General features: G+C 38.9%; 1 protein-coding gene across 4 annotated transcripts; it reads right to left on the bottom strand.

Annotated features, from left to right (window-relative positions):
• Window positions 1-9,843: 9,843 nt before the first annotated feature.
• Window positions 9,844-22,913, bottom strand: MTX3 (metaxin 3). 4 transcript variants are annotated; one of them, XM_003408114.4, is made up of 9 exons: window positions 22,788-22,913; window positions 22,230-22,299; window positions 21,790-21,866; window positions 20,600-20,692; window positions 19,916-20,098; window positions 19,696-19,772; window positions 19,328-19,485; window positions 17,815-17,903; window positions 9,844-15,008 (listed from the first exon to the last, which is right to left on the bottom strand). In XM_003408114.4, the coding sequence occupies exons 1-9, from the start codon at window positions 22,866-22,868 to the stop codon at window positions 14,898-14,900; spliced, it is 939 nt and encodes a 312-aa protein (XP_003408162.1). In that variant the 5' UTR covers window positions 22,869-22,913; the 3' UTR covers window positions 9,844-14,897. The 4 variants fall into 4 exon arrangements, with proteins under 4 accessions (XP_003408162.1, XP_010586544.1, XP_023401353.1 ...); XM_023545585.2 differs by lacking the exon at window positions 17,815-17,903 and adding an exon at window positions 18,858-18,954 and having other exon boundaries at window positions 14,896-15,008; XM_064273567.1 differs by lacking the exon at window positions 9,844-15,008 and adding an exon at window positions 18,858-18,954 and having other exon boundaries at window positions 17,811-17,903.
• Window positions 22,914-23,455: the final 542 nt, after the last annotated feature.

Consider the following 23,455-nt stretch of genomic DNA (forward strand, 5'->3'; position numbering starts at 1 on the left):
ATGAGGTCTACAAGATTAGATTGTGTCTTAAGCCAATCTCTTTTGAGATATAAAAGAAAGAAGCAAGCAGAGAGACAGGAAGCCCTCATACCACTAAGAAAGCAACACCAGGAGCAGAGCTCATTCTTTGGACCTGGGCTTCCTTCTTGGAGAAGCTCCTAGTCCAGGGGAAGACTGATGGATGACAAGGAACTTCCTCCAGAGCTGTCAGAGAAAAGAAAGCCTTCCCCTGGAACTGACGCCCTGAGTTTGGACTTGTAGCCTATCAGACTGTGAAAGAATAAATTTCTGTCCACTTCGGTATTTCTGTTACAGCAGCACTAGATGATTAAGACAATAATTTTTAGAAATTATTTGTTTTATGAGAGAATTGATTATTAATTCCTTTTAGTGTCACCTTTCCCAGTACACTCAAGAGCTACATCTGCTAACCAAAATGTTGGCAGTTTGAATCCACCAGGTGCTCTTTGGAAACTCTATGAGGCAGTTCTACTCTGTCCTGTAGGGTCATTATGAGCTGGAATCGACTCAAAGGCAACAAGTTTTTCTTTAAAATACTCTTTAGCTTACAAAAAAAAAAAAAAATTTCACCCAGCTTTTCAAAGCTATCTACAGCCTTGAAGATAGGTGTTATTTTATTAAATATTCTTTAGCCACTTCAGTTTTTATAAAATCATTTCTTAGTAGAGTTTTAGCAACAGAACTCAAATTCTTCTATTTTAATACGGTGAAACCTGTGAGAGCCAGAACTTGACAGGACTGCCTTGTTTTTCTGGGTCTCACAAGTTTCCTGCCTTTGACAGGGTGAAGTCTTATCACTTTTCTATCACTCTCTATTTAGTGGAAAATATTTGAGTTTTCTTTCTATGACAGGTTTCTGCCTAACATGGGTTCCGGCTTTCACAGGTTTTACTGTAATAAGGTTATGAGCAATCCACCTGTTTTCCCAGTGCTCATTTTTTTTGGATCTTAGCTTCAGGTTTTCACTCCTTTTCCTGATATACTCAAAATGTTTTTAAATTCTATCTATTCTCCCTTCTTCAAAAGCTTTTTGAGTCCCTATTCTATGACAAGCACTGTGCTAGCTACTGGCATACAATGAACAAAAGAGTGTCTCCGTCCTCTAAAACCATAGAGGTCGAGTCAATTCTGGCTCATAGCAACCCTATAGAACAGAGCAGAACTGCACAATACGGTTTCCAAGGAGCACCTGGCAGATTCGAACTGCCAGCCTTTTGGTCAACAGCCATAGCTCTTAACCACTACACCACCAGGGTTTCTCTCCATCTTCTAGGAGCTCTTAATCCAGGAAATAACGTAAAGCTAAGGAAAAAATAGTTATTGAGCACCTGCAACGCCTGTTATCCCATTCAAACCCCATGGAAACCCATTGTACAGCTGAGAAAATGGAGGTTCAGAAAGGTTAAGTAATTTGCCTTTTATACAGAGTATGAATAGATAACTTACAAAAGAAATACAAACAGACAATAGACATATTGGTGAGTCCCTGGGTGGAGCAAACGGTTAAGCCCTCGACTACTAACTGAAAGGTTGATGGTTCGAACTCACCTGGAGGCACTTCTGAAGACAGGCCTGGTGATCTGCTTCTGAAAGTTCACAGCCTGGACAACTATATGGAGTAGTGTTATGGATTGAATTGTGTTCCCCCAAAGTGTGTGTCAACTTGGCTGGGCCATGATTCCCAGTATTGTGTGGTTTTCCTCCATTTTGTGATCCGATAGTCCTATGTGTTGTAGCTCCTGACCTCTATGATGTTAATGAGGCAGGATTAGAGGCAGATGCATTAATGAGGCAAGACGCAACCTACAGTATTAGGTTGCATCTTGAGTCAATCCCTTTCGAAATATAAAAGAAAGAAGCAAGCAGGTAGGAAAGGGACCTCAATACCACCAAGCAATAAGAGCCAGGAGTGGAGCACATCCTTTGGGAATGAGAAGGTCCTAAACTAGGGGAAGATTGATAACAAGGACCTTCCCCCAGAACCGACAGAAAAAGAAAGCCGTCCCCGGGAGCTGGCACCCTGAATTTGGACTTCTATCTTCCTAAACTGTGAAAGAATAAATTTCTGTTTGTTAAAGCCATCCACTTGGGGTATTTCTGTTATAGCAGCACTAGATAGCAAAGACAATTAGTTCTACTCTGCACACATGGGGCTGCCTTGAATCAGAATCGACACGGTGGCAACTAACAAGTTGTCAAAAAAAATACAATTTATTTTTATTGTAAATAAATAAAATACTATTTTTTACCTATCAAGTTGACAAAGAGAAAACTAATACTCAAAGCTGGTAAGGATGGCATAATAAAGGACTCATATGCATGTGAAAGCTGGACAATGAATAAGGAGGACCAAAGAAGAATTGATGCCTTTGAACTATGATGTTGGCAAAGAATATTGAATATACCATGGACTGCCAGAAGAATGAACAAATCTGTCTTGGGAGAAGTACAGCCGGGATGCTCCTTAGAAGCGAGGATGGCAAGACTTTGTCTCACGCATACTTTAGACGTGTTATCAGTAGGGACCAGTCCCTGGAGAAGGACATCATACTTGATAAGGTAGAGGGTCAGTGAAAAAGAGGAAGACCCTCAAGGAGATGGATATTGACACAGTGGCATCAACAATGGGCTAAAACATAGCAATGATGCTGAGGATAGCGTAGGACTGGGCAGTATTTTGTTGTGTTGTACATAGGGTTGCTATGAGCCGAACTGATTTGACGGCACCTAACAATAACAACAACAGCAACAGAGGAAGTGTCTGGCTTAAAAGGAAATTAAAGCAAACTTAGATGGGCTCATCCAATCTCTGTAGTTTTGGAGCCTTGCAAATTGCGTTCATGCCAAGGTTGATGTCCATCTCTCAGTCTAGTGCTGCTACATGGAAGCCTCAACACACCCATATCACTAAGCCACCACGCTCCTAGTTTGCCTCCATAATCTCTTAGCAAGGAGGCTATTGTGGGGGTAGTCAGTGCCTATGATTTTCAGGTACTATGTCATTTTTTGGTAATACAAAGAGAAAGTTACAAAGCCTGCCCTCTAGGAGCTCAAAATATTAGGGAGGTGTACATAATTTTAATACAATGCCAATGACTTTTCATCCACATAGTTTACAGATAACTTCCCAAAACTCAGAAGACAAAGGGCAGTGCAGTTTTTAGTTCAGATGTCATTTTTAGTTCAGACCATGCAAGATCCTGAGATCCTGTAGTAGAGGAGCATGAGGCATCAGTGATTCCTTTCATTGACTGGTTCATTTACAGTTGGGAGAAGATGAATCAAGTTAAAAAGGGATCAAAAACCAATGAAACACTTGAAAAAGGGAATTTAATAATACGGATTTGTACAGGCGATAGGACCCCTTAAGCCCCCCTTAAAAAAAAAAGTTGCCGCTAAGTCAACTTTTAGACTCATGGTGACCCCGTGTGTGTCAGGGTAGAACTGTGTTCCAAAGGGCTTTCTGTGGCTGCTTTTTCAGAAGTAGGTCACCAAACCTTTCTTCCAAGGTGCCTCCTGGTGGTTTCGAACCTCCAACCTTTCTGTTAGTCCATTGCATTAACCATTTGTACCACCCAGGGACTCCCTCCCCTCCTTTCCCATCCCTCCCCAAAAGAAGAGCAGCAAGGAGGCCATTATGGCTAGAATGGAATCAAAGAGCAGGAGAGTACAGGAAGATGAGATAGACTAGAGGGTTAGCCAGGGCACATCACAGAGTGGTTCTCAACTGCCCACCCTTAAGTACATTCAGAAATGTGTGGCAACACTTTTGGTTGTCACAGTGAAGTCCTACAGGCATTTAGCTTGCCAAGTCCAGGAGGCCCTGCCCATCAAAGAATTATCTACACCTAAAATATCAATACCCATCCAAAAAACCCACTGCCATCGAATACCAATAGTCCCTGATTAAAGGCTTTTAAATAAGGAAGGGTCGCTTAAAGCAGTAAAAATGTCAGATAGAGATTTTAGGAAAACAGTAAGTCATCTTGGTAATAGAAAGTAAACTCGTTGTAATATGCAGAGATTGAGCCTACAAAGGCTATCAAGGAATTACTCTAGATATGCTGTAACCAGGGATATGGGCATGAAGATGAACCGGATGCAGAAAGAAAAGGGATTTGGGAGTTAGAGAGCCTTAATATAATATGCCGGGTCGGTTGTTTTGAGCAAGTTACTTGACTCTTAGTCTGAATTGCAGTTTTCTGTCATGTGGTAGAGTAACAAGATCTGGGTGCATGAATATTTTTATGCGTTATCTTTTAAATTACTACAATTTAGAAGATACTAATAGAAAGACCTCTATGCCAGCTCTTAGGAATAACCTCTGTTAACATATTAGTATCTATTCTTCCAGTATTATTTTCTACACACCCACTCACACACACACACAATCCTGTATATCCTGTGATCCCACAGCATATACTATTCTGTAATATTCATTTTCACTTAATGTTCAGAACATTTTTGTATGTCATTATACATTTTACATGACTTTTAATAGCTATTGCAATTTCATTGTATGGATGTAGCATTATTTATTTATTCCACTCCCTTTTGATGGACATTAAAGTTAGTTCCTCTTTTAGTGGTCCTTGTTGTATATTATTGTTTCTCAGGAAGATTGCACAACTTTGTATTCCCTGTAGTCCCACGTGTTGTTGACACTTCCTTAGTGCTGTAAATTTTATGAACTATTATGTGTATATAGTCCTTACCTGCTCCCTTCTCTTTGGTTCTTTTTCCGCTTAATTTCTGTATCTTCTATATCCCTCCAGCTTTCTAAAAACCATTTTAGCAGTAGTCACCCTGTGAATTGGATGTTATATGTGATACAAATGTATCTCATGTTCATTAGGTGGAGAAGTATTTCCTCTCTTGTAGGGAAAATTGGGACAGCACATACCAGAATAGCCACAATCTGATGGTCTTCAAATGAGTCAGTTTGCGTCTTACATTTAAAATAAAACTAAAAATCTGTTTTAATGTGGTATTTGGAGAGTGTCATGCTTTTTCCATAGCAAAAGACTGAACTTTTTAAAAAAAAATGTGAATTCTTGAGAGGACCACCTTCCTCAAACTGTGATCTAAGAAACAAATCCTTAATTGTATTTGTAATTTTTAAAACTGTCCCCTATTATTTTCACTTTCTTAATCAAAAAGCAGGATAAATATAATAGCTCCTCTCCCACTTGGAGAAGCACAATTTTTGGAGTCCCAAGTTGGCTGTATTAGAAATTAGAAATGTCTTTGATGATGCACAGCTGTCTTCATTTCTTAATCACAGATGTCTAAAGCATTCCAGGGGCTGACTCATATACCTGGAGAAATGGCCTATAGTTTCTCATTCTTTCTACTGAAGCGCTTCAGTTTTCTCCTTTATTCTACTACTAGGCACTTAATTATAAGATGATCTTAAGGCAAATCCTTACATTTCTCCGCCACCGTTTCCTTCTTGTTCTTTTATACACTTATCTCAAACATATGTGCAGCACTTGCTGATCTTCCTGGCTCCCTTTCCTCTCAATCTTTTGCCTATGGAGATCCACCTAGGAGTCTTCCTACCGATAGCTGTTTATTTGTGGCAAAGAAAAAACAGTAGTGTTTGTGTTGTGGGTTGCCATCCATTAAAGGACATCATACTCAATAGTCACCCAAGAGTTTTAAAGCACCCACAACAGTCTCAGGCTCAAGTCAAGCAACTTGGCTTCTAGAGTAACAATTAAGAACCACAACCTGAAAATTCTTCTTTGAATGTTTCTCAGCTTTTGATTTTGACTCTACCCATCTAGGTCCATGGGTGGCACAAACAACTTGCACTGGACTGCTAACCTGTGGAAACCCTGGTGGTGTAGTGGATAAGAGGTACGGCTGCTAAAGGTCGGTAGTTTGAATCCACCAGGCGCTCCTTGGAAACACTATAGGGCAGTTCTACTCTGTCCTATACAATCATCCTGAGTCGCAATTGACTTAATGGCAATGGGTTTGGGTTGCTTTTTTTACTAACCTACAGGTTGGTCGTTTGAACCCACAAAGCAGCACCTCTGAAGAAAGGCCTGGCAATCCACCTCAGTAAAGATTACAGCCAAGAAAACTCTACGGAGCAGTTCTATTCTGTAACACATGGGGTCACCATGAATCAGAACTGACTCGAAGATGATGGGGTTTTGTTGGTTTTGAGATAGATTGGGTTAACTGTGCTGGCAGAATAAAAGAGCTGTTAAAAGATTACCATCTAGAAGCTGGGTAAACAGGAACCACGCCCTGTCAACATAAGGTTGGAACAACCCTTGAATTACTATCTCCTTCTTAGTGTTTTTCTAGTCCCTTCCCCCTTTACAGACTCCTTCATATGCAGAACAAAGTATGATCACTGTTTAACCTTCCTCACACCTCCGAAGATGGCAATGTAGTGCCAAAGATCAGTGTGCTTGCGCTAAATCCCATAAGTGATGCCAAGGACTGCTGAGAGGACTCCATCTTGAATATCAGCAAGTTCCATCTTGGATTCCAGATGTGTGCACAACCTAATTAACATGCACAGCCATTCTGAGAAGTACCCACCCCTTGAAAGAAGCCCACTAAATATTCATTACTCTGTTGTCTCCACCGAACCCATATAGGCCCTAGCCTTGCTTCCCTTTTCGAGTCAGCCTTTTGGAGAGGCTTAGTCCCCCGCTGACTCCTTTTGCTTGACTCAAGCAAAATAAAGCTTGCTGAAGATATGGTTTGTCTTTCACATGTATTCTTACTCAGGAAAGGACAAGGACCCTTTGTGTCAGATTGGTGACTGGTAACAATTTGTCTCTCCTCAAAAGAATTCCATTATTCCATAATCCCATTTCTTTTCTTACTGTTGAAGAAACCAAGTGATCATTGCTAACCACCTCAGTCCACCCAAGGACCCTTTATCTGGAACCAAAAGCTCATCTGTAATTAAGATTTGTGTTCTTTGGAGATAAAAGTATCAACAAAGATGTAGCTGGCTTCTCGTATAAGAGATATACATACATACCTGAACAGTTCTACTCAGAAACGTCTATGCATTTTGCTATATGTAAATTAACCTCAATTAAAAAGAAAAAAAAAAAAGGCACCCATCACCTCAGGCATTAGGTGACTCACAGCTATAAATAACAGGACTCTCTATACACCTGTATCCCTATGCCATAAACAAGGCAGCAAAAAACATGAATATCTTCTATCCTAGTTAATGTTACATTATTTTTCTCAGTCTATGATTTTCATTCAATTAAACAGAACATCACTGGACTATCTAGCTGGACCCAAGGGAAAATTCAAAAGAAATGTATAGAGCCTAAAGGAAGTAAAACATGTTGCCCTAAAAAGTTCTGTGAGCTGAGATCATACATGTTAGTGGCCTAGAGAAACTAAAAACTAGTTGCCATCTAGTCATAGTGACCCTATGCAGGTCAGAATAGAACTGTGCTCCATTGGGTTTTCAATGGCTAGTTTTTTCAGAAGTAGATGGCCAGGTCTTTCTTCCAAGTGGCCAAGAGAGCAGGCCTCTAAACTCTTATCATATGCTCCCTTAGCACACAAGTGGTATCAATGCGTAACAGAAAGAATGGACGTAAAAAGAACCCTCTATCTAGCTCAGTCCCAGTGCTGAATAACTATTTCCAACCACCAAAAAAATTCTTGCCAATGAAAGCATTCACTTCAGGAATACATAATATTAAATAATCAATAAACATTCAGGCAATTTGAGATTTTATTGAGAAAATAGCTATTTTGACATTACATTCAGTTTCTCATTTATCCAGAGTAAGTTCTTTACAACATTAATCATCATTATCACTTCTGGTTACTTATACGTAGTCTCTGAGTAAAATATATTTACATGAGGCATAGCTACAATGTTGAAATTATGGCCAACATTAAGATTGCTTACCTTATAATAAAACTATAGTATTCATACACTAGAATAGCTATTAAAACTTTTTTACCGTTTGAAAATAGGCTTGGTGAAACAAAAGCAATGTGCATAAACGTATTATTTCTTGTCTTCTTCCCTGTCAATCTTCTAAAAAGTTAAAGGTACATTACAAACACCTCAAATTTCCACGTCAGAATGAATACAAAAATTTAAAGACATTGTTTCCTATTTTGTGAAATAAAAAATAGAGTCAAAACAGAAAAAAAAATTAATATTTATGCATTAAATTTAACAACCTGATACGACCCTCCTTCTTCAAGAGATAAAGCCGCCAGGATTTCAGAATTAGCTAATGGTCCCAAAAAAGAATGGCAAATACATCCTTCTCAACAGTGCATGACTCCCTGACACCTAATGCAAACCCTGGCAAGTCATTTTTCTTGATTTCCAAGGATCTGGGATATGTAAACTAAATGATTAAAAGGCTTTTTCTGAATTTGCAGGAAGAAAACGGAAAGAACAAAGATCCAACTGCTCTTCCTGTGGCTAGATGCTCACCGTTACACCACAACTCAAACCTCAAGACAACTTTCTATCAAACACAGATACTGTGTTCCACTGACCCGATTCCAGCTCACAGTGAAAACCACTCCGCAGGGCTTCCTAGGATGTAAAGATCACCAGGTCTTTCTCCTGAGGAGCCACTGGTAGGTACGAACCACCAACCTTTCAGTTAGCAGCCAAGCACTTAACCACTGCTCCACCAGGGCTCCTTTCATAAAGTTCCAAATACACAAGTATACATATTGTAGAAAACAAGCAAAAACATCCTTATGCCTGATCAGTGATCTGGTTTTATACTTTGAAATGAAATCAAACATACTTAGCCTCCTCAAATTTGGAGATCTAGTGAGGCTTAAATTCTTTAGGATATAGATACCACCAAGAATTTAAGAAAACTATGAACACTTTCCCTAGAAAATGCACACAAGCACATACACACGATCCTTTTTAGGCCACGTCTTCAAGAATAGGATAAAAAAAAAATATTAAATTTCCTTTGCTTTGTCACTGACGCAACTGTTAACTTTATGTGACATTATATATGTATCCATCTGGCCAACAGAACAATTTTTGTACCCTTTTTAATTGCTGGAATATATGCACACACACACATACACACATATATAGCGTAACTGGCCTGTATGTGACTTTAGTGCTATAAACACTGCCTTTTGGTTCTTTTAAAGCACATCCAGAAAATCTTGGAAAACTATTCTGGAATTCCAAGTTGGTTTCATATCTGTCTCATGGATGCCTGAGAACTGGTTAGTCCTCTGAAACTACTAGTTCAGATACCTGCACAGCTGTTCCAGGCAGACAGGGGCTCTAGTTAGAGGGGCTGGACTGAGCAGGGGCTCCACATGCACCTAAATAACACAATCTATCTACACCCACAGCCACCCCTCTCTCAGGTTCAGGGCCCAAGAGAGTCCTAACATGTCTCTATTTTATCACCATTCACTAGAAGGACATCAGAACAGGAAGCTTTTGCGAAGAGAGAAGAGCGCAAACAAAAACACAATATGGCAGCATTTCCCTAAGTGTACTTCTCTGAACACAAATCCCACAAGATACCTACTTTAAAAAAGAGATCAGCATTAAAATAAATTAGGGAAATGGTATATAAAATAGAGAACCTGTTTAGAGGTTTAAACTACATATTAGCATATCAAAGGCTCAGAGAAGCCTACAGTAAAGTACCTTTGTCTAGCCCAAGCATTTCCCAAACTTCCTTGGTCCCAGGACTCCCTATTCACATCAGAACAATTTTTCTGCCAAAACACCCACCTTTAGGAACTGCTTCTCTAAGGAACTAAAAAACGGTTTTTAAAAATCTTTCAAATTATTAATGATAAAGACACAAGAAGACTTGTTTTTCTCCCTTCCCTTTTTTTTTTTTTTTTTGAAAAGTGGTTTCTTTTGCTTTGAAGTCTCTTGCATTACAACAGTCCTCTCTCTCCTCACAAACCTCCAACTCTAAGATACCCTTTCGGTTTTCTTATGTCATTGTTCAGGAATGTTAATTCTCATGAGTAATCTAGGGCATACACAACTAGAACAAATAATTTCTGTGCCCTTTGTAACTGCTGGAATACTTCACCTCCATCACAATAGCGTTCAGTCCGGGGCAGACAGCCTGGGCCCTAGGCAAACACTTTATCCTGACAGGAGTTTTGGGTTAAATTATTTTGCAAAGCCTTAAAACAAAACATAAAAAACTCCATCCTTACATCTCTGTGAAAATCAGCATTTTGAAAATCTAATGAAACTTCAAGTAAACCTTTGAGAATAACGGATTATTGACCTTTGGTTTCATGTAACAACAAATTTCTTAATAGCCTGTTTAAGAAACATAAAAGCATTGAAAAAAAAAGTAAATTACACAGAGCTGAACAAGAAAAAAGGCAAAAATTAATTCTTAATGCCAAGAACACATACAAAAGATTACCATCGTGGCCTAAATTATACTGTTGTTAAGTGTTCCTCATCCTTCTTGGTGCGCACCAGCAAAGAAAGGTTACCTGCGGAAGTATACACATACGTTCTCACAGTTAAGGCCCTGCTCAAGATTTCAATAATTAATATAAGCATACTATGACAAAATCCATTATTAAATCCCTCTGAGCTTAAATCAAAAAGCCCACAGACATGTCCACCTTCTTCATTAAAGCCTGTTCCCAGTGAACATCTCACCACACTGTACATCTAGACAGAAAACAAGCACAAGGCAGAGGATTATCACATGCAGAGAAAACTGTTTCAAAAGTATTTCATCCTCAAAAATAAACACACGTACAACTGGGAAAAAAGAAATACAATCCGAAACGTAAAACCTTACAATGTTCGATATCCTGTAGGGAAAGAGTTCTTCGTTTTAAGCTGTTTTTCTTTTTTGATAAGGCAAAGATCTTGAGATAAGCATTTGTGATAAACCTGAGGGTTCCCCCCGCCTTTAAATTCAAGAATGAAATTATATTTATTTTATATTTCAAAAACTGTGCTTGGAATGTTAAATTTTAAATCATAATTTATGTAGATAATTACAAGCCGATTTTATTGAATTTACTTTTTAAAAAGGAATTTATTTTAAAATAATTACAGACTCACAGGAAGTTGCAAAAATAGTGCAAAGAGATCCCATGTACCCACTCAACTTCCTGGCTATACATTTAAGCATTTATCTTTTGGTTTTAAAGGGTTAAAATATTTGAGTTTATGAAACACTGTCAAAAATTTAATAGCTGAGGTTGGAGGCGGCTCTAAAGGAAATACCACTAAATTCAAATACCACTATCATCATAGGAAGCTACCTAAACAAATTGGTTTTCTGAGATGCCATTACTGTTACCAATTTCTGCCTCTTTTTTGATGTTTAGTTTTTACCACTTTTGCAGGCTTCTGAAAATCGTAACTCAACTCTGAATGAAATAAGCTACTATATATGCTGTGGGCCATCAAGTCAATTCCAACTTATAGCAATCTTACAGGACAGAGTAGAACTGCCCCATAGGATCTCCAAGGCTGTAAATCTTTATGGAAGCAGACTGTCACATCTTTATCCTACAGGGCAGCTGGTGGGTTCGAAGCATCAACATTTTGGTTAGTAGCTGAGCACTTAACCACTGTGCCACCAGGGCTCCTTGTTAATATATCCAGCAATGCTAAATAGAAATTATAAACGGAAATCAACAAGCTTGCTTTTGGATTTAATGTAAAATACCAACCCTCAGATACCCCCAAAAGAATAACAATACATCTAAGTTGAAATGTGACTCATTTCTCCAACCTACTGTAGGAGAAAAAAGGTTTGAGGAATGATCACCCTCAATGTTCTTTAGTTTTTTTTATTTGAATGGTCATAATTAAGGATAGCTGTAGATGAAAGATCGGCATCCTATGAGAAATATCTGACCAATTCTCCTAATCCTATACTACCAACAAATATAAACACATATTCCCTTTTATCTTATCCTCTATTATCACCTTCAAAAGAAAGCAGCTTACACTATCTTGTTTCAGACTGTAGGCCAGTTACCCCAGCAAACTTATCTTCGTAGATGATCACAAGCCCTCAGCCCACTCTGAAAATCTGTTCCTTTCCAATAGCTTCCTATTATGTGTGGCTGGTCCCTGAAATGTTTTGTGCTCACTATAGTTTTCTAGGGAGCCCTGGTGGTGCAGTGGTTAAGCACTCAGCTGCTAACTGAGAGGTCAGAGGTTCAAAGCTACCAGTTGTTCTGCAGGAGAAAAATGTAGCAGTCTGCTTCCATAAAGATTAACAGCCTTGGAAACTCTGTGGGGCAGTTCTACTCGTCCTATGGGGTCACTATGACAGCACTGGGTATAGCTTCCTAACATCTCATTTGCTTTATCAGAAAAGCTCACCTAAATACCCAACATACAAATTCTCCGTCATCAAAATCACACTTTGCAACTTAGGAAAGGGGGTTTGGAAGCATCATGGACTACCATATATCGTAATGCTAAAACCAAAAACAAACAAACCTGCTGCCGTTCAGTCAATTCCAACTGGCAATTCAAAGCAGCAATAACCAAAAAATCAAATAAATCTAGTTGTCCTCTTTTTTTAGTTGTCTAAAAAGAACAGAGAATTATTCTAAAATGACCTCTTTTGATAAAAATTTTCAAGGCATTAAACATTATAGTTCTTGGGATCACATCTGTGCATTTTAAGAACATAATCTTCCACATCTTGTAAAAATGTAAACACATTTTTCTTACTCATGGACATCAGTAGTTTTATTGAAAGAAAAAACTTACATAAGCCAGTATTATCTTTTGACCCTGCCCATGGAGAACTCTGGAGTTAAATTTATCATTCAATTTTATTGGTATATCTCTTTCTCCTAATTTTTTTTTCCCCAAAAATTAACTTTAATTGTCCTATTTTCATGTGTTTAAAAATTTTAAGCCATTTCAAATGCTTTCTGGAAGGTTTAATATAATTGAAAATGACTAACCCTGACTAAAGCATAAACAGATGTCTGATTAAGGTACTACCCACCCTTCTCCCATATACATCAACCTAGAGGACAGTAAAGTCCCACGGTCATGACTGTCAGTATAAAATATTCATCCAGATTTCAGACTGTTAGACTCTTTAATAACCTGACTTTAAAGATTAACACAAAACACACACACACACTTAGCTTGTTATAGAAATAATGTGAAACTCATTAGGTACTTTCTCCAAAAGCATCCACACAGATGAACAAGATTTAAGACTACCTCAGTGCTCATTTACTCAAAACTTTCAAGAAAAAATATCTACAATGACCTAAAAACTTCTGCGTAAATAGCTACCTAAGTTCAGAATAAATTGGGAGGGTGAGGGTCAAACACAGCTGAGCTCCACTCAGCTCAAATGAGATGAGTCTCTTAACTACAAAGCTTGTTTTCTCAACATGTGAATTTCTGCAGGACTTGATAAGATTTGCTAAGCACCATAGTAATCTTTTAAGACACTAATCGAAAACATGGCCCTATTTAAAAACCCAGAAGTGGTTTTGGGACAACAGAAGCACCTCAGCCACTAAGCAAGTTTCTATTATAAGTAAAATTACCAACACAGCAAATCCTTTAACATTTCAGCAACCAATAAATAGAAAATACTCTTAAAAGTCTACACTGTTTAAATTATTCCTTTGAACCCCTGAACTGTAGTTAAAATATATGGAAAATGATTGGTTGTCATAAAACTTTTGACTACCTGATAATGCTTCTTATCAGGGACAGATAACCAAATAAGCAAGGTACCCACAGGCTTAATTGTGTTTACTTACTAATCTGTAGTGTACAATTTCACGTGGGTTTCAACGTGGTGAAACCCATGTGAAATTGTGTACTACAGATTAGTAAGCAAGCATAATTAAGCTCATGTGTACCTTGCTTACAGGTTAATGTCCCTCTGCTTCTTATAAAAAGAATACTGATCTGAGCCAAGATGGTGGTGAACTAGGATCCAGTGCACAGTATGTACTTCTGTTGCTCTGGCTGCGGGTTCCTTCTGAATAGTGGCTGTGGGCAGGTTTCATTAAGACTTTATAGCCTGGCATAACAATGACAACCAACACATTCAGTTCTCCTGGAATCAATCCAAGAAAGAGATAACGAGACTTAAATATGTAGTACAAATACATAGGTCTAAAGCTGGCACCTTTGCCCAATAAACTAAAAGCCACTGCTAACCTATATTGGACACGTAAGCAAATATTAACATTAAATTGAAGTGCATATAGTCAGATAAATATTATACATAACCACCATTAATATTTATATATGTGGTACTAAACCCCAAAAAGGTTAGATTTACAAGAGCATTATTAAAAAGCACATTCCTCATTGCCGTTTTTTCAAGTTAAGAACAGGCTTTTCTATTGAAGTGATGAATATTTTACTAGTTCCTAAAGTAAGCATCAGATTTCTAACAAAAGAAAAAAATCTCAGCCAAATAGCCACATATTACTCAGACTCATCTAGGAAAACAAAATTAATAAATTGAATAAATTAACTTGAATAAATAAGACTGCACATTCAGAAAAGAACAGCAGGTTTTGGTCAGTGATGTGTGAACCAAAGGTAAAAATCTGCCAAGATTAAGGCAGGTTTTTCTCCCCCGCCCTTAACACATACATATATACATATATACACATACAGTACAATGTATTTTCCCCCAAAGTGTTCACTTTGATGTTATTTAAAATGCATTGCCAAGTACAAGTACAAGCTTCCTAGTAAAAAAAAACAGATGGCACAGAAAACTCCTGTTGTTTTAGAGTCCTCCTTATACCTATGAACAGCATTTTCCTTTTGCCTTAACACACTCAGTCTGAGAGATCACTGTGACAATCATATGACTTGAAGGCAAAAGCTTGGGCACGAAGTATGATGACTGTCAGGGTGATACCCGTTGTAAGGAATTACTTTCTTCCTCCGCTGGAGTCAATTTGAGTGTTGGCAGTTTCCGAGGAGGAAGCTGAGGACTTCGGCGAAGATTGTCATCCATCTGTAGACAGTACAAAAGATACAGCTGACTAATGCCTGTGGCACCACTGATGTGGACTGTGGCCTCCCCATCCGAGCTACAGCCTAGACAAGTACAGAACCATATGTTTCTAGGACTGCAAGAGAAACCTTTTTTCCTTGCAAATAGTCTCATAAGAATTCGAAATGTCATACCTCAAATACCAGCTGACTCAGTATCTGAAAAAAGCAATGTGGTTCATCCTTGATACCTTCACAGAACTGATTTCATAAAATGAATACTCTACTGAACTCTACCATAGTGTGACATAGTTTAGGAGGTCTTCTAATATTAACTGTAAAAGTAATACTTCCGTTACACTAAGCTTCACAGTTTACAAAGTACATTCGTGTACAATACCTCATTTGTTTCTCCTAACACAATTGTGAGTTAGAAAGGGCAGGTTCAATCACTCCCTATTTTACAGATGAGCAAAATGAGGCTCAGAAAGGTTAAGCAACTTGTTCCAGGTTACAAAGCTAGTGTAAGAGCTGAGACTTGAATCCAGGTGTCCTTATTCCAACACATACATACATCATTCCCTCAACGAAAATGACCTGTACTCTATTCAGAAAGGTCAGCTCTTTTCAGCTGAGGGTATTTAGGCCAAGGGAAGCTAGGAAAAGAGGATGAACTCTTTAGGCCTAATCCAGAGATCTTCTCAATACTGCATCAGTTTGTTGTCACAAAGCATGCCCTGGAGAAAGGAACTGATGAGGGCCATATTAAGAAAATGCCCAAGAGCCTCAGACTTCCCCCAAGAAGAACACATTAGCAACCCTGGGAACACTAGGATAGGCTTTATTCAGAACTGAGTTCATCTTTAACTGAGAACTACCCATTAACCAGAATACCCCACAAACAGACTGCAAGACTCAGGTCCTGGTGTTGAGTTCACTATCGGCTTGATTTCATAACAGACTTGGAAGCAGCTGCCATAAAACACACAAAACCAAAAGAAAATGGCATCTTACTACCCACTTATAGAAAGGCTTTTTTAGAGTTTGAATATGTCCATAGCATTCAAAACTTTCCCAGGTTCTCAAAATGCTCTCATAAAGCACAGACGAAATGTTTCAGCAGTGGTACACAAGATTTGTAGGAAAGAGAAAAGGCTAACGAAAAAAAAGTATTCCTAGTGAACAACTGAATCAGTTGTGTCAAGATGTCTTTTTCTTTTTCTTGCAAGAACTGAGTTCCTCAAACATAACTCTTTTTTAAGTCAAACATAACTTTTTTAAGCTGTACATTTTCTTTCCAAATTTTGTACAGCATTGGCCAATAGATTCACTGCTCTAATGTCTTATGGCAACCAATGTACCACACTCTCCACTCACCCAGCAGGTGTGACTGAGGGCTGGGGTTGGGGGCAGGGTGCTGACTGAAATGGGGTCAGGAAACTTTCCCATACTGATGATGATCCACAATGGAAGGGTACAAAGTGGTGAGAGGAACTCTGGGTTTCACCTCCTGCATATGTAGGTATTTCATGGCTCCCTCTCCATGTCTGTCATGAATTTGCTACACAGAGAAAACAGAAACTACACTGGATAGCCTTCATCCAGCAGAGGAGTGTTTAAAATGGTTCAAATGATCTTTATCCACACTTAACACTCAATATTTTATTTCCTCCCATGAGATGGGCTCAGGATTAGATAGACGACTAGGCTTTACCAAAATTTACCAAAACTTCAATAATGGACCCTTACAATTTTACCACCTCCAATTATAACCACCCATAAAATACTACAAAAAAGATAAAGAGCCTCTCCAGAAAATGACAGTTATAAACCTGACTACTAGGACTACTAGTAATTGATACATAATCTCATTCATTAGTCAGCTTACTGCTGGAAAGAATAATCACAGAACCCAAGCTTTAGGTCAGTCTCTGGAGTCAGATTTCTAGGGTTCAAATTCCCTCTCTACCTCTTGTCAGCTGAATGAATATGGACGCATGGCATAAACTACTCCAAAAGCTTCAGTACGCTCACCTGTAAAATGAGGATGATAACAATGCCTGCACACAAGGAGCTGTTGTGCAGATTAAATGATATAACTCTCATAAAGCTCACATAACACAGTGCTTGTAAGTTGGACCTCAAAAACTATTAGCCAGTGTTATCAGGCCACATTGCCCCATTAGTTTACAGAAGAATAACATATTACTCATTTATACAAGAAAAAAAGCAAGTTATCAGACATTTGGGAAAAAATGAGTAACCTTCTCGAATTTTTCCAATTAGAATCACCTTTAAGATTTCTGATGCAGGCTCTCTCCCCTACCCAGTTCCACAATCTCTCTTGCACCGAATGAACACCCCCCAAAAGTGGCAGAAAATCCACACTGGTGAAAAATTGTAGGCTACGTTTAGAACAGAGAAGGATGAGGAGAAAAAAAAACAGATCATGTGGAAGAAAAAAAAAGACATCATAATGCTACCAACAGGAAAGGATAAGCACGGGTGCTTAAAATCGCAAGGAATGCTCATCTTCAAAGACAGCGACAGAGACAGGCAGACAAGCAAGAAGTACTGATTGTGAGATAAATGTAAACTCAGTACCATTATTCACTCTTTCCCCAAAGCAGTCAGGCTATTACTGGCTTCAAAACACTGTATTATATAAAACTTTAGTAAATGTATAAACAGCTTCCTGAAAAATGAACTACCTAAAAAAAATAAAGAAAAACTAAAAGGATAAAGTTAATGCATGATCCAAATTGCATTAGTAACTGCAGAAAGAAAAATACTAAACTACTATAAAGTAATGATCAAAGTAACATGACCTTTTCAATCAAGTTGGATTCCTTATTTACAAGCTGTGTGAGTTTCTGCAGATTTGCGTCTACCGTATCTTGTCCAGCAGGAGAGATGCCTAAGAAGCCAGGACAGAAATCAGAGAAAGACAGGAAATTTTGAAAGCCTTAAAGCTGTTCCGATTGCATGAATTTTGAGTCTACTCACCCTCCCAAGTGCCCCACTCTCCAAAAAAAAAAAAAAAGACAAAGAAAAAAAACCATTCTGTGTTCAAAGCCAAAGATAGAGGGACAGCAATGCTCCAAAACCAAACCCTAACAAAAGGACTACAATTTGTCCTCTAAGCTAATACTGTTGGCCAAAGTGTTATGCAGTTAGCCCAAGTCATTAGTAAATGAGCATGTCAGTTCTCATTTCCCTCAAATTTAAGTTGTACCTTTTCCCCACCCATTTCAAATAGGTCTTTGATTACAACTATTTGGATTACTTCTACAGTACTGACTCCCAGTTACCCACCAGGCATCCAAAATATTTGGGGGGATATGAAAAAAATAGATTCCTGGGACCCACTCTTAACAGATTCTAATTCAGTAAGTCTGGAGTAGAACCCAAGATTCTGTATTTGTCATATATCAGGTTTGGCAACCACCACTCCACAGTACCAAGGCAGTTGTTGTTAGCTGCCATCAATCAATCTCAGCTGATGGAGGCTCCATGTGTCCAGAGTAGAACTGTTCCATACGGTTCTCAAGGCTGTGACCTTTCGGAAGCAGATCGCCAGGTCTGTTTTCCAAAGTACCTCTGGGTGGGCTCAAATCTCCAAACTATTGGCTAATTAAACAATTTCGTGACTCTCAAACTACCACCTCCTCCCTATATGCTAAACGCATAACTCATCATAAAAATAAACTGTCCACCTAAGCTAGCTCTCCTTATGGCTTCTGCTTCTTAAAAGGAAAATTTCAGCCAATTCTCCCAGTATAAATTTAGTATCCCAATCACTTAAGCACAAGGTCCCACATTCCCCCAAAGAAGCATGTCCTAATTCACAGGTGCCCTCTATTTACTATACCTCTGGTCTGCTGCAATCAGTTTTCAAGTAGTGGAATCATGGGAGTGTACCTCACCAAAATCAATCTGCTGCTGATTTCTGTTCACGCAGGAAAATGCTAGAAGCAGCAGGTGAGAATCATTTAAAGTAATTGCCCATTTGTATTAGGATAAATGCTATCTTTCAGCAGCAACTTAATAAATATCTGTGATTAGTCTTTTAAAAGAAAATGACCCACTTCAAAGGGGCAATATCTAAAGACCAAGAATCAAGACACGTATAAAACCCAGAAGAATAGATAAAACACAAGTATCTACTTATCTAACAAACATGGGAATAAAACTGAAGTTGGAAAATGCAATTTTTTTGGAGTGCTATAACACAATACACAAACTTCTTCATTAAAGTAAATAATGAAATATGATTATGTCATCTCAGGGTGTATCTACTCAATGTGCAAACGAACATTAGCTAAAGAGCAAAGGGCTTACCTGCGAGGCTAAGCCTAAAATAACTGCTTAGGATGTCATCACAAAAGCGACACAGGTTGGAAAGCTGTTTCAAATGTTCTTGCAACTGCACTTTAGGAAAGCGTACTTTGTAAAGAGGTGCAAGAAATCCAAACACATAAGCATCCAAGGTAGAAGGCCTAAGGAGTAATTAAAGAAATTTTTAAACCATGTAAGAAAAGCAACTTAAGTCTATGATAATTACCACCTACAGAAAAGTTTTCCTATCATAAAACGCTATTCAAAATAAATTTTTGAGCTTTTAGGGGGACAAGGGGACTTCCTTTGAATAAATGCTCGATGAATATCTGTTCAAAATATCAAAGTGATTTTTAAGGGAATGTACTCACGTATCTCCAAAGAAAAACTGGGATGTTCCCAATCTCTTTGACAGAAGATTTAGGCACTCCTTGGCATCTCTGTATATCTAATAAGGATGAAATACATCTCAAGGGTAGGAAAGATGCTTTGAAACTACTTTTTAGGCAGGCAGCTAGAGGTAGTCATCTCTGCTAACTCTTCTGTCCCTTCTCTGGCTAGCCCTTGCTTTTAAAGCTGCCCAGACGATACCTGTGCTTCCACTTCTTGAAGGTGGTAGAGGGGAGGCTCCCCTCTGGTCAGTAGAATCCTATTCAGTGCTCCTTTAGACATTCTTCCAGGCAGGATCAAACTCAGGGGAAAAGGTATTTGTGAAGCAAACCATGGTTTTGTCACAGTAAAGTAATTGTCACTCTCAACCCAGAATGTGTGAAGCTGCAAAGAGAAGGGGAAAAACACTACAAATATGTTCTTTTATAAAAAGGCCAATCCCTCAATTAATGTGATAGTTTATAAAAATATGTGCATAAAGTGACTTCATACAAATTTTCCAGTTAGAATAACTCAAGAGTAATATGATATTATTTTAAACATGTATTTTGTTGACTACTATATCCCAGGCACCTGGAATATAGCCTGGCATATAGCAGGTGCTCAAACAAATGATTTACAGTTCAGTCAATTGTATACAGTGGTGCAACAAGCTCCATCTCCCACAAAGACTTTTTATTTCCAAAATGATATTATCTTTCACTTTGTTTCACAAAACTAGTTGATTATCTAACAGAATCCCATCTCACAGTAATATTAAAGAATCAAGATTAATAAAGGCAATTTCCTCTCTTTTTTAAGCCTTTTTCATTATTTTTCTTCTCAATAGACTAAATGCATTTCCAACCAGGTCACTAAAGTACTGTCATATTTATGTACACTCACCGCTGCAGGAAGAAGCCTTTCTTCGAGGAGAGCAATGTAAGCTAGTGTATCAGCCCCTTGTTTTGCTGAGAGTTCATAATCAGCGTTGTATTTCTATTAAAAAAACATTAAACCAAAGAACCTCAGAAGTCAAAGGACATCCTAAAGACAGTGAAACTAAACAAATTAGGATTCCTATTCTTCCTCACAGATGGCAAACATGATATTAAAAGAAGAAAAAGAGATATATAAATCCAGTAAAAACTGTTACTTGATAAACATAAGGTTCATAGCACAGCCTCACGCACACAGTAAGCTCAAAAAATGTTAGTGATGACTTTTTATTAGTTACTATTATCTCAATGCTTGTTAATTACTTAGTTCAGTGCACAGCATGTAGTATGCACTTAATAAACAAAAGCTATTATTTTTGTCAATAATAATAAAGAAAAAGTTCTAATTGGTTGCTTTTTCCCAAAAAAGCCTTCCAATTTAGAAAAGTTCAAAATTCAATTGACATGGGATTTCTTTTTTAAAAAAGCACTGGCAAAACAATTACAACTTCTGCATTTAAATAAATCTTTTTATGTTTAAAAACTTCTCATACATTATTTCATGAAACATTTATCTAACTGCAACTATCAGTTGATAACTGAAAGGTCGGCGATTCGCAATCACCAGCAGGTCCATGGGAGAAAGACATGGCAGTCTGCTTCTGCAGACATTTACAGCTTTGGAAACCCTATGGGGTTGGTATGAGTTGGAATCAACTCGATGGCAGTGGGTTTGGCTTTATCAGGTGATAAAGTGTTTTTATAAAATAACAGATAACCGCTTGTTGGTACGAACTCAGGTGTCACATACAGCACAGAACGTGCAGCAACTGTGTAACTAAAGTGACAATCCTATCAATACATGTGACAGTGAAATGGCTAAATTGAATCTGCTTTATATCTAAATTTCAATAAAATCCAAGCAAAGTACATAAAAATATAAATTAACTATACTTCCCTCTATGACTTTCAAATCACAGTGAAACTCATGCTTTAGAATAGCAATTCCCAAGTCTATTTTTATAAAATCCCAGGTATCTCCAACTGGCTAAAGAGGTGGCAATATATAAATATAAACACAAACAAAACTCTTAGTATGTATTTTTTTAAATAACATACAGGGATCATCAATCTACTTGTTCAAAAGAAACCACCAACCTGTTTTCTTAAAAAGTTTAATATTTTTGCCGGCTGAGAAACAATACTGTCTTCAGTTGTCAAAATTGGCACATCTCCTATAATGAGAAAACAGTTTACATCCAACTAAGCATTTACTCTGAAGACGTTTCAATCTCCTAAAAACTATACCAATTGCACATTTGAAGGGGTAAAAATGAGTAAACCCATCTACCTTTTTTTTTTTGCAAGTTCACAAAGAGCAGTTCTGGAGAACATTTTCATTTCTCATAATTTCCACACTTATTTGGCTTACATTTTGAGGTATTACTCAGAATGATCAAACCATAAGCGACATACAGCCAAAGGCACGGTAAGAAGAAATTAAAACCCCAAGGTACCCAGTGGCTATATGCCTAGTGGCTTTAAATGGAAAAAAATTGAAGAGAGCAGAAACGGGTGTTAAAAAGTTTACACGGTACCTCTTGAACCTCTCCAGGTGTTATCTATGACATTGACTTTCAAGGGTGCGCCAGAAAACTTGGCATAAGCCTGAAACAGAGTTTACAGTAAAACATTTCAGACCCAGTACGTAATGTATACATGGAGAGCTGCTTTACTTCACACCACCGTCCCCGGAGAGCAGAAGGGCCCCGCCAGCGCCGCGTCCCTCCCCCGGCCTCCGGCCGGCGGCCCGCGCACCAGCGACCCCGATTTGGGGACATCATTGCCGAAAAGATCCGAGAGATTTGGGGCGGGCGCGTCCCCAGCTTCGGGCTTTGACTCCACTGTCCGGGCAGCTTTGCAAGTTCGAGGAAACACAGAGCCCAGCTGAACAGCCACCACTCTCCCGCCGGCCCCTGAGGCTGCAACTCCCCGACAAAAAGAAGCCCACGGCGGCGCAGCGAACTGCGCCCGGACGGCCTTAGCCCTGGAGCGCCGCAGGGAACCGTAGAAAGCCGCGCGAGCCGGCCCCAGCGGGCCTCGTGCCTCTGGCCCCGCCCCTTCTGCCCGCGCCCGGGCCCGCAAGGCGGCCTCACCATTACCACCAAAGACTCGCTGTGCACCGATGGGAGCCCCCAGCCACCTCCCCAGCAACTAAGCTCCAAGGGGGCCGCCATGTTGCCGGGCTGACCTTTGCTACCCCGGAAGCACTTTTGCCGTCAGAGTTCCGGCACGTGGGAATGCGGAGGCGGGGCGAAAGATGAGAAGGGTACTTTTGGGCTCCGGAGAGAAAACATGAAACTCACAGCAATCTTGGCACTAGCCCAGGGGTTAAGAACCCTGGACCTTAATTCAAACAGACTCACCAGCCATCTTCACAAATATTTATTGGATGCTTACTGTGTGCCAAGGAGTCCCTGAAAACGTTGGAAGTTCTAGTCCATCCAGAGTTGCCTTGGAAGAATGGCCTGGTGATCAACTCCCGAAAAATCAGCCGTTGGAAACCCTACGGAGCACAGTTCTTCTCTGACACATATGGGGCCACCAAGAGTTAGTCAACTTTGTGGCAACTTTTTTTTTTTTTAACTGTGTGCTGAACACTGCGAACCTTAACTACACTGAGTCTGAATTACCCAATTTGTGAAATTGGGGTGACAGTTTATTTACAAGATTGTTGTGAGTGAAATGATGACATGGGGCAAATATTTGGCACACAGTAGGCACTCAATAATTGTTCAACCTGGTTTTCCCATATGATTTGACC

Source organism: Loxodonta africana, chromosome 2 (assembly GCF_030014295.1).
Source record: "Loxodonta africana isolate mLoxAfr1 chromosome 2, mLoxAfr1.hap2, whole genome shotgun sequence".
NCBI lineage: Eukaryota > Metazoa > Chordata > Mammalia > Proboscidea > Elephantidae > Loxodonta > Loxodonta africana.

Coding starts and splice junctions, on each gene's coding strand:
- MTX3 (XM_003408114.4), bottom strand. CDS start 22,868: ATGGCGGCCCCCTTGGAGCTTAGTTGCTGGGGAGGTGGCTGGGGGCTC. Junction 19,773..19,915: donor TTCAAGAAGTGGAAGCACAG/GTATCGTCTGGG, acceptor CATCCTTATTAG/ATATACAGAGATGCCAAGGA. Junction 19,486..19,695: donor CAGTTTTTCTTTGGAGATAC/GTGAGTACATTC, acceptor ATTACTCCTTAG/GCCTTCTACCTTGGATGCTT.